The sequence below is a fragment of the Cydia pomonella genome, chromosome 2, assembly GCF_033807575.1.
Source record: "Cydia pomonella isolate Wapato2018A chromosome 2, ilCydPomo1, whole genome shotgun sequence".
Classification (NCBI taxonomy): domain Eukaryota; kingdom Metazoa; phylum Arthropoda; class Insecta; order Lepidoptera; family Tortricidae; genus Cydia; species Cydia pomonella.
This window is the reverse complement of record NC_084704.1, coordinates 23,176,048-23,197,632: the sequence shown is the minus strand read 5'-3', so window position 1 is coordinate 23,197,632 and position 21,585 is coordinate 23,176,048. Positions and strand designations below refer to the sequence as shown.

General features: G+C 34.2%; 1 protein-coding gene across 2 annotated transcripts in view; it reads left to right on the top strand.

The window, feature by feature from the left end:
* LOC133534683 (uncharacterized) overlaps positions 1 to 21,585 on the top strand; it is a 48,297-nt gene that overhangs the window by 9,061 nt on the left and 17,651 nt on the right. For both annotated transcript variants that reach the window (XM_061873911.1, XM_061873912.1), the window contains one exon: positions 15,637 to 15,793. In XM_061873911.1, the coding sequence (XP_061729895.1) occupies positions 15,637 to 15,793 (157 nt within the window). The remainder of the gene's footprint in view (positions 1 to 15,636; positions 15,794 to 21,585) is intronic.

Below are 21,585 nucleotides of genomic sequence, written 5' to 3'. Positions count from 1 at the left end.
TTTCTTGGTCTAATCTTACATAAAATTAAAGCTGAATCCTTTATCTTCCTTAAAATATATAATTCATGTGCATTGATATTGCCAAACTGCAACTGTACGTGTTTCACCAAACGTACTCTTAGGATGGCAGTCAAAAATTTGCGTATCCCTGAAAAATACCCTAAATCTGAAGGGTATTAGCTGAAGTACAGACTTGTCGGATAACTAATTGCATGTGATAAAATAACGTTTTAATAAAGTAGGTTCATGCAAATAAACGATTGTACCTATTTTATTAATGTGACACTGAGTTTTACTCCCTTTGGTAAAGTATAATTTTTCACAATTCAACCGCGTATTTACGTCTAACGTCAATCCCAAAGTAAACAAGTAGTAAATTAAGACCCGATCAAAATTTTTAACTAATTATATATATTACGTTTTGATCAGTATAAAACAAGCTTTCAATTCATGGCAAACTTTTTTATTAAAAGCTTTGTATAGCGTAGCGGCTTACGTGAGTAAATAACTCGCGAACGCTAAGCGGCGCGGCGCGGCGTGGCGCGGGTGAATTCAATCCTTTGATACCTATGGAAGAGTCCTACGTGGGCGATCTCGTTGTGAACGCGAATGCCGTTGGGTCGCGGCGCCGCGCCGCGTCGCATTCGCTAGTTATTCGCTCACGCAAGTCACTGCGTTACATTTCATCAGTCAAAACCTTTGTGACAGAACTTATGACCCAACTAATAACTTAGTTGTAGAATCAATACTATGGTGGCTGGCTCCTCTACACTACGCTCAATAGTAGTGGAAAAGGGACGCTTAGTATAGAAATTCACAAAGTGGCCTGTTTTAGTGGAGTCACTTGAGAATAATTCAAAATTTCTAAAAGCAAATTAATGTGCACGCTTTATATCAATAATTCTATTGATATAAAGCATCATTAATTTATGATATGCATCATTAATTTAAATTTTCGTACAGTGCAGTGCAGTATCTTTGTAACATTTTATGACTTTGTAACAGAGTTTCGTAAAATGAATAAATAATAAAATGCAGTTATACCTTTCTGTCGTTGCTTACAGCCTTGTATAAAGCTTTTCGGGCCAACTTCCATTAAACTTCGTTTATTTCATTAAGGTGTTAAAATAAATTGTATAATGTTAGTTTATTAGTAGTTACTCATTTCAGAGCCTATAAATTGTACAGCCAAGTGTACGGTGCTAAAGTCAGTTCCACGTAGGAGGTACGTGACCTCTTCGATTTACTATCGATTAGATAACTCTAATCTACCAATAAAATCTAGAAGGCGAACATTCGTACTTTTAAATAGCTTTACCCATGTGGGGGATTATACCACTGTTTATTTATGGCAATCTCCCTCTCATCTGTCATTCCTTATTGTCATTTTGGCTATTTACGACCCCCGACAAGAACAACTGAAAAAAGAAAATTATGTAAAAATCAAAAATTCCTAAAATACATAATTTTCGTTTACAGCTTGAATATATTGTATTACATAACAAAAAACCTGGCGGGCGGGTGACATAAAAAGGCGTTGCGTCTGAACCTCCACCATGAATGGGCGCTGTCTAGGACCACGCTTACGCATATGCGCAGGGTTACCAAACAAATCTCGATACTTATATCAACTGGTGGACTTTTTGATGCTTCTTTAATTTATATATAAAGTGATTGATATTATGAATAATATATTTTCAGCATTTTTCTTCAGTCTCAATATACTCATCCAACTCAGAATTCGTTGCAGACAAGCAAAAAATTATTAGTTTTTTTCGAGGAACTGGAATCCTACAAACATGAGCGAGCCTGGCCAGGATGACAATCGTACATCGACAAAAGCCGATCGAAAAGAAAAAAATATATGGTGACAAATGCAACGAAACATTTTTTCACTTTCGATTTCCGTTTTCTAGCAATAATTTTCATTTGGCTGGTCCCCAGTATATTAAAATAAATTTATCGAAGAGTCTAGTATAGCCCTAGACTCAGCCGCCAGTCGAGGCGAGGCTGCGCACACTCACACACTCACACATCACTTGCGCCGGCGACGCGTGCCGGACCGGTCCGCTTCCGCCTTCCGACTGCTGTTACGAGACAATTTATAGTCTCGTGTGTGCCTTACGGGCTTATCGGTGGCATGTGGAGGTTGTGACGCTCTGTTCCTTATGTCGTCGACATATCAAAATAATGTGATATGTGAGGTCACCTCAGCTTATTTACAGTACCTATAGCCTTGTATATATGAAGTAGGATAAGTTCATTAATTCTTTTCCACCTGGGGTAAACGTGCCAAAGCGTTTGGTGGCGTCGCAGTTTACAACTAGGCATTTTTTGGTGTGAGAAAGGCCTTAGACATGCCAAATATAATATTTTAGCTAAATTTGTACAACATTTTTTTTGTATACATAAGTTAATTGGTTTTGGGATTAAGGTAGGTAGGTAATTAAAAATAAGACTAAAACTTAAATTATTACTAAAATAATAAATGGCGAGCATATGCACAGTTATAAGCTAAGCATTCAGACCTATTTATGTGAAATGTAATGAGGTCTGTACAATTCAACCTCGTTTTAAACCTCGATGTGGAATTTTGAATCACGTGATAGAATTTCAAACAAAATTTATAATTACCGTGCCTTGTTGTGCATGCTGCCAATCCAATATGTTATTATGCAATTATTTCAGTTAGGTTAGCTTTACTATCGTAAATACAAGGATCTTTTCGGCTTTATCTACTAATTCTTTCTTGTTTCAGTTGCAATTTCTTTATACCTTTCTGTCTAGAATTTAATATTATACATAATAATATTAAAGTATTCATGTTTTAATTATGTTTTGATTTCAAAGTTTTAGATTTAATGGTTCAGCGAATAAATTAGTACAGAAGCTTTTAAATTGCCAATTTCAAATGTGTATAATTAAATCATACAGCCTTCACTGATTAAAACCAATTATGGGAGTTTTGTTAAAATAATATTAAACATAAATTCGAATCCGGGTACCTACACGAAATCCGCTACCTACAAGTATTGCCCGGAGCTGGCAGAATGCGGAACACTTCATGACGAAATGGCTTTTCCATTTACAAAACAACAACAAACCACAATATGTCTCAGGTAACTCAGTTAAGATTTATTTATATTATACCTAAGTGGGTGCTCAAGTGCACAATTATAATCCGTTTCGATGTTAAGTTGATATATATTGAATTACGTATATCCATTTTATTCTCCTCTCGTCTTGGTAAATTGTAAGAGTACCTACATAAAACCGATGTTTCTATTAATTTGTGAAACTATGTAATATTCTAATGTGATTTCGCTATTTATAAGATCATTAATTTCAATAAAATGTTTTGTCATTGAGCACAATTATAACATAACAATAGTTGCATTGGTGTATGTTCGACCTTCTATCACTTACTGTACTACTTTAGAGCAATTTTATAATAGTCTATAACGAGATCGTAACTACTTCATAACCGTGTAACGTGTAACAGTCAAATGATTCTAAACATGTAGGAGTGGCCTAATGCTACGTTAGTGCATGGTTGCATGGCGACGGAACTGGGCGCAACCTACCACGAAAGCTTCTTTGTCTCCAAGGCAGAATGGAAGTGTTTCAAATAACAGTTCCTGCAATATCGTTAACCTTCATTTATATGCAAATAAAACATTTAGCGCCTGATGTAAGAGATTATAATTCTGTACTTATTTGTGAGAATTTATATCACGGTGACTAAAACCGTGTGGCATTTAGTTTGATACTGAGTAGCAAATATATATGACTGTTTAGTTTTATTTAAATATTCACTTAACTAAGTAGGTCAGAATAAACATACATATTTGTCGCGTTTTAAATGTTTCGCTTGTATTTTCATTTATGATGCCTTAGAGATAAACATTGTAAAAATTTAGATGAATTTTTGACAAGAATTCAAATTGTAAGTACGTACAGAATCTCATAAGTGTTTTTGAAATTTTCTTGTTGTGTCTCGTGTCGCTGTCGACGCCGTGTTGATTGAATAAACGAAGGCAACCTATAAACTATTTTTTGTTATTTATTTTGGTACTTATCCAGTATCATAATCACGATCAGCTTACGGAAGTTCACTGCTGATCTCGCCTTATAAGGCTACGCGGTCTTGTCACCGTCTTATCCTGTGGTCGGAGAGCGATCCACTACACATTGTTTTTAATTTTTAATACTCAATATACTCGTAGAAATATAGAAGATAGTCGGGCTTCATTGCCCGTGGCAGCGTGACAATAGTGTACTTGCCTTAGCCTTCAGTATGTAGGTGACAATTGCACTTAGCGTATTTAGTATACCGCATACCACTATTTTACACAGCTATTATGCAATAATGTCAATGGTGTTTATCTATTTAAAGCGTTTAAACATTAAATAAATATTTTTTTGATAGTGCATTTACACTGTATGGGACATGACATTACTTGCATAATAATGTAACTGCTTTTAATTTCTTCATCACTCTGTTACTATTATGATCTCATTTACCAACAAGTGTCTTAATCTTATGAAAATAAAATGTACGTTTGTAATCAAAGTAGACTGATCTAGAAACCTTGCATATGAAGCCGCTGGTACGAGTTCGAATCCCGGTAAGGGCATTTATTTGTGTAATGAAGACGGATATTTGTTCATGAGTCATGAGTGTTTTCTATGTATTTAAGTATTTATGTTATATATATTTATCCTTGCCTGAGTACCCACAACACAAGCCTTCTTGAGCTTACCATGGAACTTTAAGAAAGTCCATTATTTTATTTTAAATATTATAATAATTTACTTTGAGCAACAGCAGATAGGCAATAGAATAAAATCTGCAGTTAATAACCTTTGCAAAGTAAATGTAGTCAAAGACCAGGTCAGTAAACACATTCCGTCACTGCTGAGGTGCTCAATTATTTACACAACTAATATCTGACATTAGTGCGGAAGGTCTTTAACAACTCTGCCTTGCTAGTTAAACAAGATGTCTGTGTAATTCAAATTCGTAAGAAGTTACGTTCTTTTAGTCGGGTAAGGCACCTGCAATCGCGTGTCGGTCGCATAATAATATATAGGTAATATGTAATTTTGTCATTGATCGACATTGACAAGGAGGTTAATTCATTTTCTATATTATAAAATATTATAAATGTTCATAATCACGGAATGTATGTTCGTAACATATGATTTTTGATCATTTTTAAAGGAGTCATAAACGGAAAAGATCCTATAATATTTTATGTGAAGACGTCTGGGTATTAAATATTATAGTATCGTAAGGTATCACACACTGTTAAGTTACTATAATATATTATAAAGCTTAAGATAGTGTAATATGAAAATATACCTATAGTATCCTAGGCGTTTGTGTTGTCAATGATAAAATCGATTGTAGAGGTAAGGTCTAAGAAAAAAAACGTGCCACTTAGTTTGACATCCTAAACAGATGGCGCTGTATTGCACTATATGTTTTGCGGTCACTGAATTGTCAAACGTCAATTTTTGATAATCAGAGTTACCGCTAAATGTATGGAGCTGTACAGCGCCATCTCGTTCACCTGACAAATACGAAGCACGAAATTATCTTACATTTTAGGCATCTTACTCAATTAATGTATCTTTGGTATTATGTTCTTAAGATTACATTTTTGCATCGCTAGGCATCTTAACATTAAATGTCCATATCGCTGGATTAAGATAGTGTAATATGACAATATATGTATAGCATCTTAGCCGTTTGTGATAGTTCATACAAACTGTGTAGTGAATGATACGAGTATTTTATCTTAAGATAAACTATTATAGTATCTTCTTATAACTACTAACTATTATAGTGTGACACCCTTACTCTTTAGTGTGAAAAGGAAACTTAAATACGAGTACAACAGAAGTAGGTATTCTCGTATGTTATAAATGATGTTAATAACAGCACATTTAGCGGAAGCCGTCTATCATTTACATTGCACTGGTATGGTGCTAGTGCAATGTAATATCTAAGTGGTATTTTTTATCATTATTAATACTTTTTTATTCATTGGGTTCGATTGATAAAGGAATAATCTGCATGCATGTCTGATGAATATGTACGAATAATTAATGAACACGCCTCGTTTTTCCTTCATATATTACTTATTAATTACCTACCGACCCTCATTATACATTAAGTAGGTCACATACTTCAAATATTTGATGTGGAGTTACGGTAGATATTTTATGTGAGTAAAAATTAAGTAAGACAATATAAAAAGTAACGAATTCATTGTGATGTTGCGTATATTCTTTACTAATTTAATAAAATAGCTACAGTTCTATTTTTATACATAAAATACACACATGTTAGCATTTATAAATAAAATACAAACAAGTTTATTATTTAAATCAGGTTATTCATTGTTCAAAAGAAAAACTTAAACCATAAAAGAGGGACTAGAGGCCATAGGTCACTCTCCAGCAGCTGCTTTTCTCAACGATTTGTCCGACATCCGCCATTGGATCGGACAATGTAAAAAAAAACGCACTTAGGTACTGATAAAAATAGGGGTCATATTTTAAGCGAACGCATAAAAATGTTCTGTTTGAAAGCTCCTATTGATTCGAGAGTATCTCTAGCACGAGTACCTGTAGAACAAATCACGCGATATGGTGAGCCATGAGACTGCGTCATTATGGTAACGCCCAGTTCAGCAACTTGAGGAAATCGATCACGGTTTATAAAAAAGTTTCTTTGCACAAAAATTTATGATATTTTTAATTGTTTTCTAAAGAGTTTGTATGTTTGTATGTGTATATTTAGTATTTGAACTGAACTTACGAATCTGCATAACAATTACTTATTTACTTATAGTTAATTATTAAAAAAAACATAATTGATTTCTAATTTCGAGTTACCGGCTGCTAAAATTACCTTAATAATATTTTTTCTCTTAATTTCAACATATTATTGATTATAGACACGGCCGCCTCCTACTGATTGAAGCAACGATAATTATGTTTCTAAAATTATACTTATACTTCCCGTCTAATAGGTTTTTGTTATACATATACTTAGCTATTATTAAGTGTATTAAGGCATCATAAAATCAGTTTCCTGCGCATATTATTATAGTCGGAATTGTTTTATGCTCAGTTGCATAATTTTTTTCAAGCTCAATTAGGGGTTAACTGTCCCCATCATCGAAAAGATCATCAGTAGGTACTGTGGGTGCAGTGTCTAAAAATATTTGAACGTTCAGTCCACCACTATGTTTAGAGAGTCGTATTTACTATCTTATTCACTCCGATATATCTGTTGTGGGAATACAGACAATGCACTTATTTATTATATAGGATACATAAATTTGTTAAATGTATTCAGGCCTTCTGATGTCTCCGCTGCCAATAGTAATATTTTATGTCGCAATCCAGGACAAGTAGTTGGGCGCTTACACGTGATACGTAGAGATCCTTTCATTGGTGGCTGTCGTAACGACTGAGACATTTGTTAGATAAATGTCGTAATTATTCGACTGTCTTGTTAACGCAAGATGATGTAGAATTGTTTCTGTAACAGAAACTTTACAAAGTGACTTACTGTTATATAGATTACCTCAGTATACATACGTATACGTCATATGTATATTTAATAGTACATTTCGATGCTAGTGCGGAAAGTACCTATGTCATTACCTCACGAGTACCGAGATATGCCCGGGACGGCCCGGGACGAGTGAAGAATGACATTTCTGCACGTGTATCGAACGACGTTTTTTAATACAGTTGCGAAAAAACAAGAAAAACAACAAGTACTTTTTTATGCATGTTCTATAAGACAGAAACAATTGTAAATATAAAATATTATACTATTATTACCTAAGTATCGTTATTTACGATTATTTGTGTATCGTATATTTAAATTGTTTGAAAACAATATCGAATGTTGCCTTTGGAAACAAAACATTCTTGCAGTAAGAAAAAACGCCTCTGCTTTGACAGGCGTTTCGGCAGCTATTCCGTTCCATTCAGACAACTTATTAAGAACGGTTTTTCAATATTCAATATTAAAAAATAAACGTGTTATAATGATGAAGAGGTAAGTAATAAAATATTAAATATGCTTATATTTATTATTTTTTACATTACTAGTGGGTTTTTATGTTGATTACGACTTTTAAAGGAAACTAACATTAACACTCATCAATAAGTAGTCATGAATTGGAACAAGTGGAAAAGTAAAAAGCACTAGTTCACGAAATCCAACTTTCCGCACGCTAAACAGCTATGTAAAGTAGCACTTTTTTAGCAACTGTATTAAAAAATAATATTTCTATATCGAGAGAACTGCGTACAAAGCTTACAACTTTACGCAAAACTTGTATAGTTAGTTATTTGTTTTACAAAGGGGCAAAGTTGTTTGTTAACCCCGCGTGCTAATATTCATATCATATCATATCATATCATTTATTCCATTGAAACCCGAGTAAGCACAATATTACAAAATTGAATCACGAGCGTAGCAAGTGGTTCGAGTAGCGTTACGAGGATTTCAAGGCACACAAAATTGTGGACCATAGCACCGTGAGGAAAATACTAACTGTAATCATTACAAATTAAATTCAAATAAACCCTATTAAATATTTATGATTGAAAAACCATCACTGAAGTCAATGCTGCCAGCTAACATGAGTAGAACTCTAAATTTGCATCAAATTACTTGGCCCCTCCTTTGGATAAAATGCAACTTTCTCATCAGTTTTTGAAGAATAAAGAGAATCTTTACGGGCTGGTGTGGTGAAAAATATATCACATGTTTCTTTATCGTCGAGTCATCGAGTTCAGATTTAAATCAAATAAACTGTACACTATATATCTTTAAGGGGATTTGTCAAAATAAGGTTAAATAGCTATGGGTGCAATATTTTCCCTGAAATTCGCCGTTGTTATTTTTTACTGAGTTTGTTGTACATTTATTATTTTTTGTACAATGTACATAGTACATTTATGAATACGTACATATTATGCATTTATTTTTTGGACGTATACGAAGAGATCAAAGTGATATTTACGCTCAAGGAATTTGATATCTATCATTATACGAAAATGAAAAGAAACAAAAATTATAAGAAATGGTACGTAAATCAAATTCGTTTATTTTACATAATTATTTAGCGTTAACTAATATCAGTTTGATAAATGTACCTCTAAACATCTCTAAAAGACTACTCAGTTCACTATAGCCGGCAGAGTTAATTGACCTTGACATTGATTGTAGTCCACAACCACTAAATAATTAAGTACTTAATAAAGGTATCTCATTGTGACTTTTGCAAAAATAATGACTATAAATCAGCCCCATATGTATATGGTCTATATTGGTTTGAAGGTTGTAGAATGACGTTTATCAAATCTGCTCTAGTTTGGCTTCTGATGAATAATTGGTCAAGCTAATTTGCGAATTTAATTGCATGTGATTTATTACACAGAAACATGTCGATAGTGAGGCAATAATATATGAGGCTTATTGTTTGGTTAATATACTTATTATAATTAATATCTACAGATAGTCCTATTAAAAAAACTGTTATGTTAATTAATTACTTTAAAAAAAATATTGTTATTTGTTGTTAGTATCAATAGTAGAGTAATCATATATATAACGTTGTTGGTTAGGGAGAAGTATGATTCAGCTGCAGCCGAGAATTATGCGAGATACAAAAAAATATGAACAGTAATTTTTATGAATATATGGGAGTGATCAAGTTTTCTTTATATTTCATACAAAAAAAAACTGCATACTGAATACGTATTACTCTTATTAGGCGTTCCTAATGGCCCTCTCAAATCTAATCTCCTCAAATCCTTTTTGTTTTATATCATTAGCGCTATGCAAATGACTATAATGTTGGCATAAGATGTTAGTACAATGTCCAGCGAGTTGTGTCACTCTGTCGCAACGTTAGTTCACACTTGATTTGGTTTCAGTGCACGCGCGCGCGTGATTCTCAGCTTGTTGTTTCCATGTACTTTGCATACTGAGACGCGATAACAATCTTATCTTTGTCCCCGTATCGCACTATAGTAAAATATATTCAAATTTGGATGGTATACCTATATTCCAAAAGGCATCAGAATTAAATAGGTTCTGTTTTAAGATCTCTTATCCGAAATAAAAGCGCGGTTGTAGCACGAGGCAATATACAATACCTATACTACGAGTGCATAATATAAGACAAAGTTCGAAGATTATAAATAATAATTCGCAAACAATTACTTTAAATCTATTATAACAATCAGATCATTGCGTATATGCAACTATCAGTTTATCAGAAGTTCGGTTTATAAGTTTTTAGTCAATAATTCCAGTAGAACTTTTCTGTTCAGTTCAGAGCTACTAGATTACAAGGTTGTAAATTTTTGTTATTTTCTTCATACCTATTGGGTTTGCGCTAATGTTACTCAGTTATTTAACATCGATACAATCTAAGCGTGATTACGATCGAGCTTTGATCGATGCACGAATATAGTTTATATTGTTTTAAATATGTATGAGGTGCGTTGCGTTAGCGGAAAGCGGTAGCCAGGAGTAATGTCTAAGAGATGTAGCGCTCTGGCTCGACCCATTGGAATTTCACAACTGCAGTTTTTACATTACTCAGACAATGCTGGACACGTAATGTAAATCGAATGCAAGTTTGCTTTTAAGTACGACCTATCGTAACGGGTATGCAGTCCAGTCTGCGTAACTACTATTGACAGCACAGTGTTATTACTGTTAGCAGTGGTTCGATCACTTTAATTAACGACAGTTAGCCGATTAACAAGGGGCGTAAAATCCAAAAGTCATTCTATATTACGTTTAAACAATTATGCAAAAGTATTAAAAAAACGGCCAAGTGCGAGTCGGACTCGCGCACCGAGGGTTCCGTACACACCTGTGAAAATTGACGGTTTTCGCAATTTTTCTTTATCTGTGCTTTAGATGTTGCTTCGTACCAAATTTGAAGATTCTAAATTCACGGGAAGTACCCTGTAGGTTTTGATTCCTTTGCGAGTGTCGAAAATTTGCGGCATATACGGCTGTATCTCTTGATTGCGTTGGCTTAGAAGTTCGATTTTTTCACAGCCCCAAGGGACAGTAGGACAGTGAGTATTTGATATAAATTCGAGAAAAAGGGTCTTGACAGACAGACAGATGGACGGACAGACAACAAAGTGATCCTATAAGGGTTCCGTTTTTTTCCTTTCGAGGTACGGAACCCTAAAAACGATATATAAAATCGAATATGCAGGCACCTACCGTCCGTCCGTCTACTTACCGTTTATAAAAAAAAAAAACACCTTAACAATTAGTAGAAAAAGTCAGAAATAAATCAAATAAAAAATAATAATTCAGCCTATATACCTTCCACTGCTGGGCACAGGCCTCCAAGCCCTCTCGAACATAAAATTCCTAACACGACTTTTTTCTCTTTATGTTATTTTGGCCTGTCACTGCTTGATGTGCGTTCAAGGGAATAGGAATACAATATGTATTTTATAAACTTAAAGCCTCCTACTGGTTTCAATATTTCCACTGTGCATGAAGTTGTTACAGTTCGGTTTTATCGCCCCCGCAGTTTCATCAATACCTTGCTAAACTTCCTAGACGGTCTAAACTTGACGCTGCACTTACCATACTAGCCGTTTGTCGTGTTGCATATTTAAAGGATTTCTTAATGTTTCTGGCGCAAATTAAACACGGACCATAAATACGGAGAAACAGTAATTATGAAATAATTTTCCAACATTATCAGATCACAGGCGTTGGCTAATAACCCCTACCCTGTCTTAAATATAGTGTATTAAAGTTAATAGAATTTTCGAAGTCATAAATTAACGTATTAATTTTTGTCAAGTATTAACTCGTAATAATGGCACGGCCCAATTCTTTTTGTCTTGTAAATTTATATGGTAATTTATAATTGCGTAATTTAAATTTCTATGTAATAGTTTTCTTAGTAACGTAGGAAGCTTTAAGCTTATTTTTAGTAAATTTATTTAAGACATAAAACTTGTAAAAGGCTGTTTTTTTTAATAAATAAATAAAAAATATTTTGCAAATGGGTAGGTAAGTTACAAGTATGAGCCTTTTTATCACACTCCGCTAAACCTGACTCACACTCCGTTAAAATACGACCGTCAATGAGCAATAAACGGTAGAAAAGAAAATAAATAGTAAAAAAAAAACCCGAGGGTGGGGTGGTAATACTTTTTAGGGTTGGGTACCAAAGAGTAAAACGACCCTATTACTAAGACTCCGCTGTCCGTCCGTCCGTCCGTCTGTCCGTCTGTCACCAGGCTGTATCTCATAAACCGTGATAGCTAGTCAGTTATAATTTTCATACATTATGTATTTCTGTTGCCGCTATAGTAACATACTAAAAAGTACGGAACCCTCGGTGGGCGAGTCCGAATCGCATTTGTGCGGTTTTTTTTAATTATGTCCCTTTAGAAGAACCAAGAAGGTTATAAGTTAAACATTTATTTGAAATCAGGATATGAACGAGTTTTAATTTTATTTACCAGTAATGTTTAATATATTTTATTTATTATTAAAAAAAGTTAAATTACCTATAATATTCGAATTATTTGTAATTTTACCGTATTTAGCACTTATTTCACTTAACCATTTTGTAAATGTGATAAAAACATTGCGTGTAACACAGAAAGTAGGTATTAAAATCGTAAACTTGAGTTAGGTATGGTATAATAATTCTATTGACTCTCGTTAGCAATTTTGGCCATACCTCCTTTATTGAAAAATGTACAATTTCTCTCAAACTTATATTACATAGGTTACTACGCTTTTTACTCAGTGAATAAACGTACGGTTTAAGTAGTTAGCTACATAATAGTTTCTTGTCTCGAAAATTGACGAGAATTTTTCCTCGAGACGGAGAAAAAAATCCAACGCTTCGAGAACTCGAGACATGAATTCGTCGTGATAGTCTGGATTGGATAGCAAGTATCGCTCTTGTTATTCGAGATAGACACGATTCGAGCCGATTCTACGTAAACAAATATAGGAATGTATTCACTTTACAGGATACTTTAAAATTATTTACAAGTACAAGGTCTTAGTGGGTCAAAGAGTATAAACAACCATCTTTCTTGATTTTAAGTAATTTACAATTCCACGCATTGCTCATAACTCCCTTATTTATCAGTTGGCAGGATATTTACAAGTGTGAAAATGAAAACCGCAATCAGATCTGCATAACTAAATCAATTGCGTATGCACAGACGGGCGTCGGTCCTTGTACTTATACTTACCTGCCGAGCCTTTATGTAGGGCTTATTACGAAACCTCTAGGACAAATTGCTAGTCACGTGAACTTACCATTATCGTTTTGTAAACGCTTTAATTGAAAGTCAGTCTATGGGGTCATTTTATCTTAAAGGTTTTTATAATATTTGTTAGTTTTTAAACGTTATTTTGTTTTGATAAACGGTATGCATTTTTTAAATAATACTGTCATAGATCAAGTTACAATTTTGGATACTTGCTGAAACAGATAACAATTATTCAACCTTTTATAATAAATAATTTTTCTTAACTCAACTGTGAGTGCCAGTTTATTTTAAAATTACAGTAGAATCAATTGGGTTAGGTACTCTTCGTGAACTATCATATGACGAGTATGGGTCACCGAATATAGGCAAATACTGCAAATAATTTACAATACTTATACAGAAACATCCAATCCTCGTTCGTTATAAAGTAAATCGCCCGTGTGCAATGTGCATTCACACACGTGCTCGTATCAGTCGAGCTAGGGTTCATACATATGCCGTGCAGACCTCAGCCGAGGTCAGCTCAAGTTCAGACACTTGTTTTGGTCCAAACCAGTCCGACATGTGAACAGGTTCGTTACGTAACGTTTCCGCGGTTTCACTCGTGTATGAAACTTATTGGCGGGATATGTTGCTACTGTGACTGCTGAAAAAGTGAAAGGATATGGGAACGACAACAAAAAAGGGAGGAGAGACAACATAGCATTGTTAACAAAAAATATACACGTTAGTAATATTTTTTGTCCATGAACCGATTCGCAAAAAATTGCACGCGAGTTGTCCCAAAAAACTTAAGTAATTATATTAAAATGGGTTTTTTGGGAGTAAGGAAAAACTGAAGATAACGAGCGATGAAGATGATTTTCGTTAATTACTCAAATATGTGACCGCGGCTGGCAAAACATACCTACTTTATCGCTGGCCATAAGGACGCCTTGACAGGTTATTCGTATAAAGATACAAGCAAATCTATCCTTATGGCAAGTGATAAAGTGGGACGTTTTGCCGACCACGGTCATATATGTTGAAAGACCTCCCAGTGCGCGGAGAGATAATTAATCAGCTGCATGTTCATTATTCTAAGACTATGTTTATTTTAGTTGCCTAACAAGAGATTTGGATTGGTCAAGAAAAGGCATTCATACTGGCCCACATTCATACTGGATTCCTCGCCTGGATCAACAGATTAGCAAACACTGGATTGCTACTGGATCAGTGTCGCGATTACTGCGTTAAGGTCATGCGTACAATGCAACATAACTATCCAATGTAAAATGTTGTTATTAAAGTAAAATTAGGTACTCAAAGGCCGTTGACCGAAAACGGAAATACTCATTCTCAACAACTCTATTACAAAACTAATCGCATTTCGCTATTGCTTGTATGAATATTAATATACTAAAGGTTTTGTTGCCTTATCGGCCATTACCGCTGTATTTGAAAGTATGTTAGGTATGTGGAGTAAGGCCGCGGAAGACCACCAGCCGTGATTACTATACAAATCGATTCAGATATTATGATTGAAATAAACGATTGTCGAATAATCGTAACACTTTAAAGCAATAACGGTCATACTATGCATGGGTACGCGAGTAAGTTATCATTTATAATTTTTCATCGATGTCGTAACAGCTTAGAATTCAGATGCACTCATAGATACTTTGGCAGATTTGATACGCATGTAATTATAACGACGCATTCAGTTAACGCCTAGTTAACTGCACGCTTCATTTGCTAACGGCCTGAATTTTTAATTTGATTACGTTATTTTACCACCTCAACCTTCATAACCAGGTTATCTGAAATCGTCCAAGTGTTAATCAGAGTTAATTATAACTTGTTGGATAGTAAAATAAGTCATATCCTTTGTTAACGTCAGTAAGTTTGTGTGTCGGTAATCTCGGTACAGTAGGTAAATGAAACGTTATGAGTTATGAGCATCAATCAAAAATATAATGAGAAATTATTAAATTAAGTTAAGCAAACATCGTATCGTTTAAAAGCCTAATTTAAAATGATTTATGAGTAAGAATGTAGGTGGCAACTATTGGGATAGTGTCAAGAACAGGATAATTAAATATGCCAATGCTTATACCAATAATGTAGGTATGTTGTCGATTCGAGACCAAGGGGGGGGGGGGGGGCTAATTCGGTACTGATTTGAATTTAATATAGCACGCAAAAACAAGTCTGTGTAGGTATATGCACCGATGCTAATTAAGGTCAAATTGTTATAAGAATGTTTCTATACTTACAAATATTTTAAATTCAAAATTTAGCATAACTAATGTGACCATGTGGTTTTCCTAGGCATTAGTCGTGTGCGCGTGCGTCGCGCTGACGGCGGCCCAGTACAGCCTGGACTACGGCCTGGACTACAGCAATAACTTTGCTCCCACCAACTTTGGCGGACCCCTCCTTAACACGTTGTCGGCCGCCGGAGCCAGAGACCCTAGAGCTAACACCGGTAAGTGAGGATACGTCGCAATACTTTCACTGTATTCTGGGGCCAATTTTTTTAATTGAGTTTAGTAGTTTCTTCTGATTTTTCTCATTTGATTACTTAAGACGAAAGTAGAGGACCATACAAAGGTAGTCCTCATTTTCCTCTCTGGATATTAACATTATTGAAAATATTTGCACACAGTTTATTATACGTCAACCACAGCTATGCCCCTACGTTTGATTATTTTCGAATTTTTAAGGATTATAAGAGTAAGGAGCATTTAAAAATTTGTATAAAACCTGTTTTTCGCTCATAATTTTTATTATAATCTAAAAAAGTCAAACGTACCCTACGTTTAACTTTATTAGATTTTTTTTAGATTATACATAGCTATGGTAAATATACATCAAATAATGTTAAAATATTTTCCATAATTTCAATATCCAGAGAGGAAAATGTGGACTACGTTTGTATGAAGAAGCGGCCGAGGGTGAGCTTCGTTATCAAGCCAATTTCAGATGAGTTAAAAAATTACATTCGTTTTTTTTTTTTTTTTTTTTATTTATTCAGAAACAAACAGTCATTCAATAACATCAATCAGTAGATTAAGCAGCAGTAAATTGACCTATAGTTTCCTCAATTTACATATCAAAATACGAAGCTAATGCACTTTTTAAATACAAAAAAATATCGAATATAAATGCAAACAATTTTTACAATACTTTAAACAAATATCTACAGCTTGTCTATATACAGTACAAGTTGATTAACACCTAAATTTCGTTTTATTGACATGATTGTAAAAAATTTACAACTGGAATACAATTATAAATTAGTCACATCTATTTTCGCGTCAAGGCAATACTTGGCGCGCCCAAATCTAGTCACTGATCAGTTTCAAATGTCAAAATGGAAATCTAGGTATGGAAATTTATATCTAACGAATGTCAACGTAAAATCATTTTAAGTGACAAGTTTAACCAAGTGGTTACAGTCAAAGTATAATCAACACCCATTTATATATAGCCTTAGTTCAAAATAAATAATGACATAAATAAGATACGGAATCTGGCGGCGGTGGGTTTAACTGGTTTCAATGCAAACCAACCAAGTAGGTACCTACCTACTCGTAATCGCGTTGACTACATTTTGCAGCACTTAATAGTCCGTCAAGCTAACTGATTCTTTTTTTTACTTACTTCTCGATTATGGATGGGCCATTATAAACGTGAAATTACTTACGGCGTGATAGTGCCACGTAAATGATTTTTTACGGTCGCACTGCCACACTTTGTCACAAAATCGGTGCAGCTTAGAACATAGTAAAGTTTTTACACAATTTCGTTTAGCTTCATTGCGGGTATTTGTATACTGTATATCGTATGTGGGTACTTCTTGGTACCTATCTGATTAAGTTGAAATTTTGACTAATACATTTATTTCGATGATAATGCAATAATAATAATATGATATCATAAAGTTGATCTGATGATGCAGTTAGAAGGAAGCAATCGGAGCTACTTGTTGGGAAAACAAATATCGAGTTTGTGTTCATTAGTAAGGTTTTGAGAAGTTGTACTTGATATATGGTACGCGAATGAGAAATAGTACAATCGGAATACAATAAGTGTGTCGGCCCGATTCGAAGAATGAGATATGATAACGATAAGTTCTGGTTTAGATAAATTGTCATTTAGATATCGTTCGTATGTCGTAAAATTGACAGAAACAGCTCGATTTGGGCAACCAATGTCAATTTGCCCTTGGAAATATCGTAGATAGATCTTATTGTGATCACAGCGGAATCGAAATAAACGTCAATTTTGCTGACATATCGTTTATTTATCGATCTTTTAAAGATCTTTCCAAGATCTTTAACGAGCTTTAATCATTCTTTGAATCGGGCCGACTGTCACAAAACATATCAGTAACTTGTTTACTTCACATATCCATGGGTAAGTAGTTACACTAGTGACTTTACTTCCTTAATAGGAATAAAACCAAAGTGTGAGCCACTTCGGTGGCCGCTTGACCTGTAGTAAACAATTTTACTACTATTTTTATTGCGTTCGCTGACGCAATTTTATTATTTACTAGTTACTACTTAATAGTTAGCTGACTTATATTAGCAATAGAACATACAATTACAAGCTTTTACTTAAGTTACAATGTTGTATGGGTCAAGTTAAATTTGACCTACTTACCGGTTTCCGATGAAGCTGAAAATTTGCATGCATATATAAAGTCGGATGACTGATTTGATGATGGTGGCCATAAGAACTCTGTGATAAAACAACGCAACCTGTGTTTGTGGTTGTTAGAATTATCTCAATGAGTATTACTGTCCTCGGGAAAGAAAAGTACAGTCAGCGATAAAAGCTTGTACCAAAAATTAAAGTTTTGCCAAAACTTATTTTTATTTAAAAACTAAGGTGAACACTGCTAATCTGCCCTAATCAGTTCAAAAGCTACACTGTACTAAGAGCTGCCCGAAATTAATACAATTGAGAAGCTAATGGTAGTAAAGCTAAAAGAAATATTTTAAGCATAGGCAGAGTTACTTTGCCAAGTTGCACAATGGTAAAGGGCTTAGGTAACGAGGAGAGTTACTTTGGCTTAGTGGACGTGACATTTCCTTATCATCACGGTTTGTCTTAAGCGGCTGTTGACTGGAAGCAATCATTCAAGCACGGAACAGATTAAACATTGTTGCAATTGTTGATGATATTAATTTTATGAAGATGTAATTCCTAGATATTATTTCAATGTACTCAAAGGATTTGTATTTTTAGAGATGATGGCTGTTAATCGGCCGATATGTTCGATTTAAATCTTCTACTCTTGCGAGGCCAGCTTGGAAAGTGTTCCCATTCCCTCTCGTACTGTACTAATATTTTACAGAACTAGTCTGTTAGTAGTATAGGTACCGTATCTGGAATGATAGTAATAATTGAGTAATTTGACAAAAATACTTAAGTTGTTTAATCAACCATGTTATTTACAGCTAACGATTAAATCTGTTGGAAATTAGTAAGCTAGTCAAGTATTTTTTCTGTTACGTTAACGGTTTACTAAAATCATAAAACTAGGCATAGCACACCATATTCATTTGCCAATATTTAATTACATAATTACTTAATTTTATATGACAGTTGCGTTAGTGTTGTAAGTAGAGTGTTTTAATCAAGACATAGAGCACTGCATCGCCCCTGGCTGTTATGAAAACAATTGCATTTCGATGGTTATCATACTGGCGGGTGTTACACAATATAATTTACCTTAGTCCAAGTTGATTGCCATTTTACACTGGCCAAATTACTATATTTAAACTCCGATTAAGGCGACTTCATAGCTGTGTAACTTAAGTTTAAATGGTCAACTTATAATTATATTGTCAAATGTCAGACTGACAAAGTTATCATTATTTCTTGCCACTAATCTAAACATAGTAGGTACTTTAACGTCATAGATTTTTTCCATCAAAATCTAGCTAGTATAGCAATACGACATATAGTGATAGCATTCTCATAGCAAATGTTTTTTTAATTATTATTTGACTAATCAATTCCCCACATAATACCTGGAAAGATCTCTCGCCACATGGCGGTCAAGAGGGAGATGAAAGCGCAAAACCTAGCCCCTATAACAACCCAGGGTGGAGCGTCCCGGCGCAGCCGTACTAGGAGGCCCGATCAGATAGAAATGGGACTAATGGAAGGAGGAAGAAGATTTCATTGACCAATCCGATCCGTTCCCTGCAAAACTTGAAACAGTTAAAGCAAATCACAAAATACATAATTTATATAAAGTGAGTTTTCATAATATGAAATTCATATTATATACATATATAGTTATTATACTCTATAGTATGGTTATACTCATGCATAATATGACGAAAATGAAAGTTTCAAAGTCAATGTCTATGTAATTATCTACCTATGCAGCATTGCTGACAATCACCAAGATTACTCGAGGATTTCATTATACAAAATTGTTTTGCACTGATAAAAATATCATTTAAAACACTTGACATTGCATTAACATTTATTGCTTTAAACAGTTCCATAGGACCCTATTGAACAAATCAGTAAATTTTTCTGTTCCGAAAAGACAGTAAATTCTACTGTTATGAGTAACTAAATTGTCGTGACTGTTCCTTTACTTTTATCGTTTTTTGTATTTTACTGTTTTTCAAACATTTGTTGATATTGTATAAAGCAGTTAATCTCACTTTAATGTGTGCTCGATAGATCATATTTTTTTCAGTGTGTCGGTTAAAATCACTCATGTCTCCCTACTCAAATTAAATAGTATTAAAGAATTTACGCGATTAGTATACCATACATTCTGATACAAGCCTGATAGGATCCCTCCTATCTTATTGTCGCATTATATCGCAATTGAAATTTGAGCTATTACAAAAGTACCTAATTGCGACCTATTTGTATTCACCATCTCTCTATGTAATTAATATTTATTACATTATTACGAATAGTGATTAATTGATTATGTCCAAACTTTGCTTGTCAGGTATCAAACACACAGAGATTATCGGCGCTTGAAAATAGCTTTTAATCGCAACTCGGCTAATGCAAGTGAACCATTACGAGTATACTGTAACGTTGTCCGTCTTAAAGGACGGTCACAACTCGTCATCGCAACTATAGTAATGTGATTACGTATAAATACGCTGACCGTTGAGTGACGGTCTGATTTGCATAAGGCGTCGATATGAATTAGAACTCTCTAGTTAGAAAAACACAAAAGTATGGCGTAGCAATAGTTATTCGTTTGATAAGGGAGCAAACTTGTTGTTTAATTGCTCGTCCCAATTTTAATACCCGAACAAGTGAATTATTCTAAAATTGAACCACGAGCGTAGCGAGTGACTCAAAAAGTGGAATCTTAAGCGAAGTGGAACCTTAAAACACTAAAAATTTGCATAAATTACTTTGCCACTTTTGTGGATAAAATGCAAATTTCTCACCAGTTTTTGAAGAATAAAGAGTGCATTTACAAGACATTGTGGTAAAACGGATCTAGAGGCTGATTTTTTAATTTCGAGCGAATTTTTTTTTAAATCTGTGGAAAACGGCGAATTCATTTTAGAAATACGAGCAATAGAAATTGGGAATCTAGTGATATTGACCACCCCTATAATGGAACAGGCACCAGTAATGGGATGGTATAGACAAATCCTGTAAAACAGGTATTTACCATCAGTTTTTAATCGCTGGCAATATTTATTTTTCATTGATATTTGTTATTTTCAAAACGAATGGCGCCATACATCCCATGACTGGAGAAAAAAACCAGTTTTAATTGGTTAATAATATTAAAACCAATTGCAGTAGCTTTCATTAAATATATAGAAAACATAAAAGACGAATTTGACCTTCAACTTTTAAAGCGTAAAGCGGTATAGATTTTACAGGTGTTGGTGAAATATCAAAAATACTTCAAATTTTCTCTTAAATGTTCCATGATTGGTACCGTTAACATAGTAGTCGAGATAAATTGAAGGGAATCGAGCACTCGAAATTCAAAAGACTAGGTTTTTGTACGAGTGGGATTATTTAAGCATCCATTAATATGTGGTCAATATAATGGCCTAATGTTACACTTCTCATTAATCCTTGGAGCAAGTTTCGTAAGTATAATTTGGATATGTGTTTATATCGGTGCGACAAAGCAGTGGGAGGAAGTCATGCGCATTATACTTGGAGATAATGACAGCTAACTAGCAGGCCCGTGTGTACAATAACCCATAAACATTGTTAGGAAATATTTTTATTGCCCGCCCAAGGGACCGA